This window comes from Bombus affinis, chromosome 16 (genome assembly GCF_024516045.1).
Source record: "Bombus affinis isolate iyBomAffi1 chromosome 16, iyBomAffi1.2, whole genome shotgun sequence".
Classification (NCBI taxonomy): domain Eukaryota; kingdom Metazoa; phylum Arthropoda; class Insecta; order Hymenoptera; family Apidae; genus Bombus; species Bombus affinis.
Window position 1 is genome coordinate 8192578 of NC_066359.1, and position 13096 is coordinate 8205673.

Below are 13096 nucleotides of genomic sequence, written 5' to 3' on the forward strand. Positions count from 1 at the left end.
AAACAATTATCGATAAATTCATCCGCGAAACAAATATAGAATAAAAATGGTTAAACGAAAAATATAGGAAATTGTCTGGTAATCACAATTTACGCAACGATAAATTGTTGATGCGGGCTGCCAATCGCTCGGAGCAAAATCGAAACTCGAATTAGGGTGAAAACAGGGTGGCACGTTTGAAGTCCTGATAACTGGAACCTGTCACCGTGCCAAAACGTGACGACGACATTTGAATTCGAAATCTCACCCCCTGAGCCAAACCCTCTCGCTTCGATCCTTAGAATCTCCTACCACTAATTGCCAGAATCTTTAGACCACGGAATAGCGCAACTCCCTGGTAAGCGTTCCAGATCCAATCTGGTTTGCTGTGCAGCCAAAGCGTGACAGCTCGTCTAATTCCTCGACTTCCGGCTAAATTTACCCGGAAACACAGCGTCTAGTGTACAAGCTGTTTCGCGTTTCCACAGTATCTCTAAATGTATTATTTATTTTTCCGTATATTCTGCTATTTTTAATTGGTTTCTCTCGTATGGAGATTTCGGTATCGTTCCTTCATCAGTGAAATTGGACGTTGAATTAAGAAAATCGTATTTCTTCTACTGTCGCAAAATACAAAAATTTCAGTAATTAGATGTCGTAATATTATGAGATACGAAAGTTCTATTAATTACGTTATATAACGTTAGCAGATGTAAAAATTCGACTAATTATATGCCAGTTTATTACGCTTATATCACGTTATAAAAGTTCGATCAATTTTATATTGTCACAGGCAAAAATTCTATTAATCGTACGAGACGATATTGCGATACATAAAAGAATTTTATTAATTATACAACGCAGTGTTGTGAGATGGAAAAGTTCTATTAATCACACGATACGATATTATCAGACACACAAATTCTATTAATCATATGACATAATATTACGAAACTCGAAAATTCAATTAACTACACATGACCAGCTACTACAAGACATAAGAATATCCTATTTTAATCATAGACTACAAAAGTTTTACTAATTTTTTATAGAATCGAAAAATATCCCTCGTGTCGACAAATATTCGCAAACATCGTAACGAAACATCAAAGACAATTTTCATACGCGGTCAGATCCTTTCTTTTCTCATTCACTTTGCATTAAAATATGCAACCGGCGGTACAAAAATAATAAATCTTCGAGTTGTTTCGTCGACGACGCTCCACCCGTGGAATTTCATTTCCTGAATCGTCGCAACGAAATATTTCGTTTTCCATTATTTATTACACACGCACAGAGTGCACGCGTGAATACAAACACGCGAAGAAGAGAGAGAAAAAGAAGATTCTTTCATCAGACACCAAGATATCTCATTTCTCGCTTGCAAACGCGTTCGCTTTTTAACATTTCAAATCCGGCGAGAATTCTTCAGTCTCGATAGACCTTTACCAGGGGTACTTTAATCCCCTCAGCAGGGGCCGCAATCGGCCAAACTTTTAATAGTTTTTTTCTTTTTTTCACATCCTGCCCCCAACATTGTTGCAACGCCAGAATACGTTCAACGAGTTTAACCGAATTCTCTTTCTCATTAAAAATACAGCAACTCGATTTTTCGTTGGCGAAGGATCCGTTTCGGTAGAATTGGAATTTTTGTTTCGTTAAATTGATTATGTGGATTTAATATGAAATTATTTTAGATGCAAGTTCCGAGACCAAAGAATTATTATTGTGGAATTTCGTAAAAATTTGCCGCGTATATAATGTACGAAATACGTTATACGTCAACAGTATATAGTAAATTTAATGTTGCGAGATTCCTAGCCTCCATATTGATACTATTTTAGAAACTGCTAATACGAGCAGTTCAGCAGCCACGTTTCATCATCGATTCTATGAATCGAAACGTACGGAAAAGCGTCCCGTGAAGCTCCTACAGTAACCAACTCATCTATGAGATCTGAAAATCTTTCGTACCTACAATACACACAATAAATTCATAAAAGTGTTCAAATACTCTCGTGAACCAGTGTATACACGCATCCAGAGTATGCAACACGCGTTATATCCTAACCATTCGATATTCCGTTGGGCGACAAGAGGAGGTGAGAGAGTATAGCGTGTATAGAGAACGGTCTACACAGGCTGGAGGCTCAACGCGGCACGTTAATGACAGGAAACCGGCAATATGAACTTGACGGCTCGGTACCGCATCGTGTACCACAGTAACGTACCGACAAACCGCAGGTGCCCCGACGACGTGGCTGCTTCGTTGCTATCCGTTACCCTCTCGCCCCTATGCCCCCAAACCCTCTCGCCCTCTCATTATCTGCCTGGGTTATGCACTTTGGTCCTGGCTGCGCTGCCTCTCTGCCTGGTCTGCCTCGCAAGACCAGGGACGTCCTCGCTAAGGAAGGACTTTCACGTTGTAGAAAAGTTTCCGGATCGACCGACGCTCTCTGATCGTCGTGCTGTCTTTTCTTTCATCTTGTTCCTCGTTCTCGTGTTTCTTTCTTGTATTTCGTTTTTCCTCTTGAATTTTGTCAGCGGTTACCTTCGTTTCGTCTGAAATGTTTTCATCGATACGATTTCACCGACGATGTTTCTGTACCGGCACATTGAAATCACCGATAATTGTTATACTTTGCACCGTACGTTATCGTTGATTACGCATCTTCGGCTACATATTCGCTTTCGTCCATAAAAGAACAAAGAACGATACAAGATAAAAGGAACAAAACAAAATATAGAAATTGGCGGCAAAAGACGATGTCGGTCGGTGAAATCGTGTCGACGAAAACATTGTCGATGAAATAAATGATCGTCGGTGATTCGAAGGTAACCTTTTTGCCAGATATAAAGCCAGCGAGAGTAAACCTGTGTTGGAAGCTCGTCATTAATCCTACTGTTTTCTTTCGATTTTTTTTTCAACCAAGTGCAGTTTTCTCGTGTTAAAATATATGTATCAAGTACGAACAGAGTGCGAGAGAATCGTCGTTGGTTTCAGTTTTATGTTAAACATTTTCCTCGTGTTAGAACTACCGATCATCGTATAAAAGTTGTATCAACGAAATTAAAATGGCAAATTAGGTGATAATATCGATTGCGACTTACCAGTGGAGGGAATGGACTGTTGTTGATTGAAAGAATTTTAAGTGAATTCTTTGAGGAGCTTACCTGTAACAAACAGAGATATATTTTTTAAGATGTTCGCCACATTTCCTCAAATATATGTTAGAATAAGAAATTTTTCTTCGGATACATAAAAAGTTTTTCAAAAAAATGAATATTTATTTTATTTTGAAACTTGATCGTTTCAATGTATAGTACATTAGTTTAAGAAAGTAGATTTATTAAAGGTATGAATTCTATACAATCTCTGTATTTATTTGTTATCATATTTTACAACCTTTAATGTCATACTCCAGCAGTGCACATGTATATGCCGCGAGTTATTAATTATGCTTGGCTTTAAAATATATGATGTACGATATCTTGCTCTTGTTACTTTCATAGAATTTCTCATTCTGCTACAATTTCACGGTTATTTTGTAAACTACAACTGTAATTATTCGATTAAATCGTATTTTAAATTAGATCAAAATTATTGAATCGCTCGATTTAAGAATTTTCAATTTCACGTGATATTTACCGGTACGAAAGAAAGAATTTCTCGTCGGTTGTACCGTAATGTTTAATCCGTTTTGCGATATTTCATCCTTAAATATAGAATACTTATAGGAAGCACTGCATTTCAAAAATTCCACGCACATCTGGCCACAAAACCATTCCTAAGAATTCCCAATATCAAAGCCTTACACGCAAAATCCATTTTACGACCTCAACCCCTAAAAAATATGTTTCCTATCAATTCTGCCGATCTAAAAATCCTCCAACCCCAAAATTTTACACGGACCTAGTCTCACCCCAACCTCTCTCGATATAAATCGTCAGTACCAAAACCCTACACTTAAAATCAATTCCTGTATGAAACAAAAGGGTTGACAAAAATGGCCAGCGATTTAACAAATCTCCTTGATCGAAGGGTTTACAGCGATAAATTTACTACAAATCGCATACAATCGATATTAAGAAGACACGTATCAAAAAATAAGGGGCTTTATCGTTGCGACACGATGGGAATATTTTTAATTTAAATTTATTTAAATTTAACGAATTTAAACAAAGATCTGAAGATCGCAAGAACATCCTTAACTCGCTTTCAAATAATTGTCCAACGATCCGAAAGCGGGATAAAAATGGCAGAAAGATTAGGAAAGTACAAATCGGTAATGGAAATGGAAGATCGTTTCGTTCGAATCGTCCTGAAAGACGTGTAAGGAAACGGAGTCGCACGTAAGGGGTAGCAAGGTGGCTAACGATAATTCCTATCCGGCGTCACGTGCCGCCAATATAAATCACCCCTTGCTTCCTCGGTCCTCACTCCCCCACAATTACCTAATACGTCCGCCACGCTATCCCCAGACACCATCGGTGCAAACCACCCCCGTGTACTTCGCCAGCAGCCCCTGCGGCCACTAACTTACGTTCCAACGCCAATAATAGATCCGGACAGGCTCGAACCGCTTCTGACGAATTCCCCTAAATCACCGTATTTCTCATCGAACGACCTCCTCCCTTCTCTTAGTCGTCGACCAAAGGGGGTTGGTTACTGGATATTCGTCACGAAATCATTTCCTTGATGAGATATTAAACCGTACGTTCGAGGATATATGCGGATGGGGTGTGTAGAATTAGTTGTTGGCATGGATAGGGGAGACAACTATGGGATTAATCGGAGGATGTGTGTTTGGGAGGGGGAGGGCTGCTTGTGAGATACGTTTCGGAGAAACAAAAGTGGAAAGTCGAGAATTCTTGAGAAGAGATTTGTCTATTCGCGATATAATTGCTTCGTTGACGATGATTGTTGCATGTTACTAGGTGATTTGACACTGTAATCGAGTGTTTGATCAAGAACGAATTTAAACACTACGATATTATTCGAAAGAATAGCTCGAGGAAATTAATTCACAAGAGAAACAAGTGCTGGAACAATTATCTTTGCATAGAAAATAATCTACACAGAATCTAAAGAAAACTAACCGCCCCTTCGGTAATAATTCTATCCCCATTAACACGCGATAATTTACAGAGCATATTTCCTGGTAGCGAGTATCTTTACACAACGTCAATTATCAGCGACGTTTCAACATGGCGGACGTTGAAATTCGTTACGGATAATAAGTTGCGTGGCATCATTTTCAAGCAGCTCTATCGCCAAGCCATCGTGGCACGACTATAATAAATTTCCGGGCAAACCCGAGAACCCATTCCCGTGCAATCCCATAGAAACTCGCTTAATCGTTATTAGTCTGCACCCCAGCGTCTTACGGAAACATAAATTCGGTGTTCATGCGCGTGAACATCATAGACACTCCCATTTTATTGACATCGAATCTTGTTATCTTTTTAGTCAACGCTTCGATGCAATAATACATTGGAAGAAATTTTAAATTCGAAGAAACAACGTATCATAACGATATTTATTTTATCTTGCAATTCGTTTTCAAAAGCTCTGTGAAGATCACATCAAGTTATATTTTTAAACGGAAACTACATCTCTTCGTTTCATATTCTTGCAGCCGATATCAACAAATTTTCAAAGCACTTTTACGTGTATCTTTTGCATAAACCACTATCGACGTATTAATGTTTGGAAAGGATGGGAAGTTGAATCCTGTTCAATGGTGAACATCAAACGGCAGGACAAGCGACTAGCCGTTTTGGGAACAGTATTTAGTACACACAAATGTACACACACAATCGGCTGCTTTTAGAGGTACCATGATGTACAAAGTCTGACGTGTACATTGGATAACGCCAATGCCGCCGGCGTATCAAGTTTGACATTTAATATCTCGATAGTGGTATGCTCGATATGCAAAAAATACAAGTAAATTGCGTTTCGAAAATGTTTTCATGTCGGTTACAAGCAATGTGGGATACAAAAATATAGCTGTTACTTAAAAATATAGCTACAAAAATAGTGACCACAGAAGAGCTTTTCCAAGCAATTGCAGAAGATAAAATAAACATCGACGTGATATGCCTACCTCGAAATTCTACGTTTCTTTTAAACATTTGTGCGTAGCGTAGTTTTCCAGATATTTACGTGTTTTCGGAGAAAACGGGCGTATTTTATATAACATAGAGTATTATACAGTGACTCGGTTATACACCGTAGTAGTCAAAATACACGAATAAAGATCACAGATGGGAAAAATGTGATTCATTTTTGCCGATTTTTTCGCTTTTATACCATGAAATGATTACACGCGAATATATTCATTTATTCGGTTGAACTTCCGTTAATTTTCATCGATTTCCTTACGTTGGAAAAATCGCCTGAAAATTTGCGGACCATGGAACCTTGTCAACCATTAGGTTGTAGAGACCTTTTCTCACGATTTCCACGGTCACTTATCTCCGCTGAAAGGAGCAACCCCTGGACCAATACGAATAGACCGCGCACGTACGCTGCATACGCTCCCTTTTACCATTTACTTTGCCCGTAACAGATACCTAGGGCATTACTTTACCTACGGTATATAAGGAAATGGTTGGAGTCGATGGCCTCGTGTTGTTACGTACACTTTGACACTTTTCAACTTCAGACAATTTTGCTGGCTAATTTCCACAATTTGATCATTTATTTCGAAAACCTGTAGCGGATTTAATTAAAATTAAGTCCTTGTTCTATCGGCTTTTGTAATTAAATATATTTCAATTCGGCTGGAAGTGTAATATTATTAACGATAAATTAAATATATGCTGTATATTAAATTACAATCATATCACCATAATATATAGAGAAATAGATAATATCGAAATAGAATATTAATCGGTTAACTGCGTTCGACGCGTATACACGTCAAACCAAAACTTTATTTCGCTGTGTAAAATGAAAAATTACCATTCGCTATAAGAACAGAAGATTTTTAGTAAAAAGTAATATAAATGGCATTTAGTGGTATGTTTCCTTTATACTTTCAGTATATAGTAAAACTATTGTATATTTTATAAAAAGGATTATACACCCTATAAGGTATTGCTTTTTATAAATTCAGTTGATTATTTTTCTCGATGCATCCTCTATATCGGCTATTCTCCGAATTGTTTTGCGCACTTTATTTTATTATTTTTTGGCAATTTCTAAGTTTTCGATAGCAATATCCTTTTCAACGATGAATTGCTAATTTTGTATCGAATAAAAATGTAATCCTTCCTCGTTTTGTTTTACTTTTCTCGTTAAATTTATAGCACGAACACTTGCCCTACGTTCGACGCGTATACTCGACATTGCTTGATTTCAATTACGCAACCAGTAAAGGATTTTTAAAACTAAATTCCGCGGTTAAACTGGTTAAGTGTAACCACTGGTACATCGATATTAACAACGTTCGACAAATATTAGAATTATTTTAGTATCACTGAAGCAATATGGAATTCAAGGATACCGAACGTTTGGGATGGTGCAAACAGAAAACATTCGACGAGGAATTCTCAGAAATAGAGGCATAGATTCAATGACAACAAACTCAAAACGGAGATCCTTGAGAAACACCTAGAAGAAACCTACGTGACATCGATTTTCACTTAAAACAAAATAAACAATTAATTTGCAGAGGTACGATGGATTCTAAAAGAATTTAAGAAATATACATTCGTCCGGGTTCTTCGTAAATATCTCATACAGCTTAAAATTACTTTCCTACGATTTAATTAAAATATGAAGAATCTTGATGTTATTTTATATATGTATATATACTTGTGACTTTACATTTATAAGACATTTTTTAACACTACTTGAGATGTCTCAACGTTATGTAAAAATTCAACGAATCCACACATTATTCGTTGGACGACTGAGTTCAGTAAAGTAAACAGCGGTATAACGAATATAAATGAATTTTTTAGCTGTTTAAGACAGATATCATTATATTACAGATTCTCTGAATCGAGATTTTTATCGCTTTCAACAATTTGAAATTACTTAATCCTGTGCGATCAAAGTACGTCGCTGGGATTATTATCCCACATGAATAGCAAGAGTATACTTCGATTAAACGGAGAAACGTTAAACTTTTAGGTGAATATGATAGTTTGTAAATGAAAAGTAAAAGAAAATTTATAATTCTTCGTAATCGAAATGGAGATCGAAAGTCGTATCGTTAAACGCGTATATTTATTTAATCGAATCGAATAAATTGATAACTGAATACAACAACTAATCGGAATTTTTATAGACCAGATATTTTTTACTATCGCAGTGATATATTACCTGTTATCCGTTTACAATATTAATTTTTCGCGAGAGAATCGACTGATATTTCACTCCTAGATACAATTCCTATAGATTCGTATTTTTATTGAAAAACCTTTCAAACATTCGATTCGACGATTCTCTCTAACGATACATATTCTTACGTATCGTTTTGACAATGTAGAAAACATTACAAACGCAAAGCTACGGCATAAGCTCAATTTACTGACGCAAAACAATCATCGGTGTATACAACATTGTGCAATGTTACACAACTCGGTATTAATATTATCGATTATTGCGTAATCTCTACCTTATTGCATCTGTAGAAAGGAATGGCGTATTGAGGCGTTTGAGGCGTTTGAGGCGCATGAGGCGCTTGGGGCGCTTGGGGTACAGTCACACGGTCGTAGAAAATCATGGCGGACGATCTTCACCGATGCACAAGCACACGATACTGCGACGATACAGTCACGCACACCACGATCACTCGGAACAAAGGAAACACGTGAAAACTGGGGTGAAAAATTCGAGCAACACGACGAAGAACCAAACTGCGCGACGGTCGAGGGAAGACTAACAATTCGAAAAGGTCGACCAGAGGGGACGAACCGAGGGGTTTTGAGTACGCTCGGGCCCGCTCGACGTCGCTTCAGACCGATTGTGTTTACATTACCGACAGAAACATTCTATTATTTACAGTTAACGTTCAAACCTACGATCTTTCAAATATAATATAAATTTTGTTATTTTATGTAGCACAGTATGTCCGTCCGAAGATGTCCACTGGTGATTATTTCTGCATAAAAAAATGCGGAAAAGTGATTCAGATGAAATGGTGGAAATTTAACGGAGATTCTTGAAAAAACGATCTTTTCGGAAATATTGAAAACCACTACACTAACTATTTTTTCCTTCTCCTTTATTCCTTCCATTCTGTATTCCTATTATTGCAACGCTGACTTTTATAATAAACGGTTCTCTTATCACGTTACCCATTACATACTTACATAATAATATCTTTAACGTACATCTCACCCGATCTCATTTTATTACTTGTCAATTTTAGTCCACCAGCCCCTCTAAAGCACCGATGGTCCTTAGAACATCGTCCTACTTGTCTCGCTCCGATGCTGTCGACCCCTTTTGTCCAATATGCACACTTGTTAATTGTATCAGTGAGAAAATTGACCTTTTTTCGGACAACGTAAATACGTTAAAAACCTCGCTCTAGAATACTGTACTACTCGACAACGACGGTCAGCTTCTCTGCGCTAAACCGATCTGTCTCGTTGCTTTCGTCAATTGTTCATTCTCTTTCTGCTGTGCTTCCTTTCTCCATATTGTTACTTGCCCGTTCGGTATTTTCTTTTATATTTAGCTTTGTACGAGCAGGGTATTCAACCCGTTTAACCTTCAGACGATCGCGATGGGTTTATCTTGATCCAACGTGATATTTACCAACGTTCATATATACGCGAAAATCACACTTTATTATAATTTAATACAATTAATTTATAACAATTTAAAATGTTGGTTTATGTAAGCAAAGGATCACGTACGGAAGCGCTACGAAAACGAGGAGAATACGAATTGGATCGACAACGAACCGTTACGAGACTCCGCGTAGTCCGAGGGTTACTAAATCAAATCAAATTAAATTAAATTAAATATCTATGGCATCTATTACCTTCGAATTACTAAAAAAAAAAAAAAAAAAAAAAAAAGAAAAAAATTCGAAGGATCAATCGCAGCCAAACCACCCTTTCTTCTCCAACTGCATCTAGTAGCAGCATCTCAGCTGTACCTTTCGTGAACAACAGCGTCAATCCGAAAGACAGGGAGAGAGAGCGAGGAAAAGAGAGCCTACAGGCACGTCCTCACAATACCGCATTACGATACCACCCCATTTACACCCTTTCCTTTTCTTCCAGCCACCCTTCCGTGTCTCGAACCCACCCTTTTGCCAAGGGAATTGCCATTGAAGGTTCGAGACGGCGCAAGATGGAAGGCGATCCTTGAAAATGAGATCGAAAGTAGGCCCCTGCGACACCCAAGACACAAAAGAAAGAACAAGAAACGAGATTCCCGCTCGCTCGTTTACTTTTCCTTTTCTCTACTCTCTCTCTCTCTCTCTCTCCCCCTAGTTCGTTCCCTTTTCGGGCACAAAAGGGCGGGAAAAACGGGCGACGAGGTCTCATTCCTTTCGTCGGGACGCCGTTAGAGCTCAGGGTTTTGAATTTAGGTCGCGTGATTCCTCTCTCTCTTTCTCTCTTGTTTTTAACCTTCTGGAACTCACAAGCATTGGAATTACGATGTTCGCGACACTCACGATGCTCTCTCGCATAATCGAGCGAGCTGCAAATTGATGCGTCCATCTTTTCTTCATAGAGGCTCTCATTGTCTCGCGTTTCTCACGATCGTCGATGCTTAACTGTGAAGGTGCGAATAGGAATTCGCGTCTTACAGGATGGAAGTCGTGGATTAAGATTTTGCAGCGCTTAGGAGCGTTTGGAACGTGTTTAAAAAACTAGTATAGAAATTCTTCACAGTATCAGATCTTTATTATCGCTATGATTCTTGAATATTTAACTTTAACTATTATTTAAGAATCTTTCATAACTATTTTTCGAGGATAAAACGCGGATAAAATTATTTTATTTCATTAGTATTTTAAAATAAGGAAACATTGATATTTCCTTAGTTTCATATATTATATTGTTACCGTGATAACCATATTCGTATTGCGATAAGTAATGGCCACAAGGCTTTATAACATACGGAACTCGTAAATAAATAAATCAATCGTACTTTGAATTTCAAACTTTCTCCGTGATGTCTTTTAGATATTTTAATATTCGCCTTTCGGCATAAGATATTCGTGTTTCGATTTTGCATTTGTACCTGGCATTTGGATTTTTGACCGACGTTTCGTGGTCACTGCAGTCTACTTCGTAAGGAACGTCTGGCCAGAATGCAAATGTCAAATGAAATTGTATGATCGAAACACGATCGTTATCCTGAAATATAAATATCGAAATAAATGACTATATCGATAGAAGAAACTAATTTTTTTATTCCTATTAGAAGAAGCACATCAGCGAATAATAGAAAAATAACGAATCACGTTCCTATTTTTATCATTTTAATCATAATCTTATAATTTAAAATTCTAAAAGCAAAATTTCGCAGTTGAAAGTAATATTTTATTCCAAGCAAGTACGGTATTCAGATCCTTTTAAACATTAAATAGGAATTTAAAAAACCATTCTAAAATCATTGAAATAGTAGAACAATATAAAAGTTCCATAAAACCAATTAACCAATTACAACGCTATTCTGTGTGCCACCCGCTTTGCACGAAAATTCGTTTCAGCGGCACGGTGGGCAAAATAACCGATAACATCGTTGTTCGAGCGTGCCGATTGCTCGTCCAAGTTCGATTGGGAATCAATCGAGTGCATCAGGCGGTGCTTTAATCGAGACGCGACGGTAAATCGTAAGAATCGGAACGGTTCTACCGAGGGAAGCGAGGGGCGGCGGGAATAAATTGAAGATTCGTTGGAAACTTCGAGATCTCTGCGAAACTTTGTTTAACACGACGCCCCGTAGATATCTCGAAAAATTTGCTCGATTTACTAGGAAACGCTCATCGACGCTAAAAAAATTATGTAAATTTTGCTTTCTACGTTTTTAATGACGTAAGGCGAAGAAGAAGATAGGTTTGTTACTCCTTTTAGAATATCTATGTTTGTAATATTCAAAGACCGCGTGGAAAAAACGAGATAACTGATTCCTTTTATTTCCTGTATTTTCTGTCGCTTCGTGGTCAGATAGGAATATTTTAATACGAAATAGCTGAGAAAAGCAATAACCTAATAGATTCGAAGATACAGTACATCCACGATGTTTTTCTAGAAACGAATAATACCAGTGTAGTTTAACTCGACTAATATTAGTCTGCGTAATTAACGTTACTAATATTTTCTTAAATGTAAAGCGCGAGAAAAACACACGTTTAAAGCCAAGATTAAATTCAAAGACAGTTTCGACGTGGAATCGGTTTTTCATTTTCGCATTGAGTTTACTTTTCTATAAGAGACGCGAAATGTGACTTGTTATATTTTTCGCGTATACTCTGCAAATATTACAAACGAAAAAGACAGTTCAAAATATAGTTTCATGAACTTTGCAAGCTACTGCCATCTATTCGAAGGTGAAACAAATTTAATAAAGTTAAATCTCTGTTTCGTTTTCAATGATATATGTCATATATGATGTTTTTTTTTTTTTTTTTTTACTTTTTCTTTTATTCGTATTTCGTGTTTTAGCAAAATGCAAGAGAGACGATGTTGGAATTATGAATGACAGGGATGGTTGAAGCGTATTAATATGTTCAACGATGAAAGGTTATCGGAATGGATTTTTACTTTGCTTGAAATATTTCGTATTAAATATTCTATGTTTCCATTTGTGAAACAGGCAAAAATTATTTTTGAGTTCTGCCTGTGTTTTCGTCGCTCTGCTTTATTCGCATTGAAATTTTGTGTTTGGAAAAATAAGATATATATGTGTGTGTATGTAGTTGAGGAAGATATACATATTTCATTCTGATTGTTATGTCGGTAATATGGAAAGCGTATTATGTGCATTCTGTGAATTTATTTTCCACTTTCAAATTTCCTATAAATGTATAAAAAACTACGAACGATCGACGAGACAAAAATTTGTTCACGGTTCTAACATCGTTATGTTTTACCAAAGTAGTTGGTCAATGAGCGAACAATCGAACTGCAA

At 37.1% G+C, this 13096-nt stretch overlaps 1 protein-coding gene across 26 annotated transcripts in view; it reads right to left on the reverse strand.

Annotated features, from left to right (window-relative positions):
- Positions 1-13096, reverse strand: part of LOC126925546 (polypyrimidine tract-binding protein 2) — a 417994-nt gene that overhangs the window by 202587 nt on the left and 202311 nt on the right. For 15 of the 26 annotated variants that reach the window (XM_050741209.1, XM_050741196.1, XM_050741198.1 and 12 more), the window contains one exon: positions 3091-3153. The exons of 10 other annotated variants lie outside the window; for them this stretch is intronic. Coding sequence is in view for 12 of the 16 variants with exons in the window: in XM_050741196.1 (XP_050597153.1) it covers positions 3091-3153 (63 nt within the window). In the remaining 4 variants the exon portion in view is untranslated. Of the gene's footprint in view, positions 1-3090; positions 3154-8612; positions 8769-13096 lie in introns of those variants that run through there. One more of the 26 variants, XM_050741207.1, reaches the window with a different exon arrangement.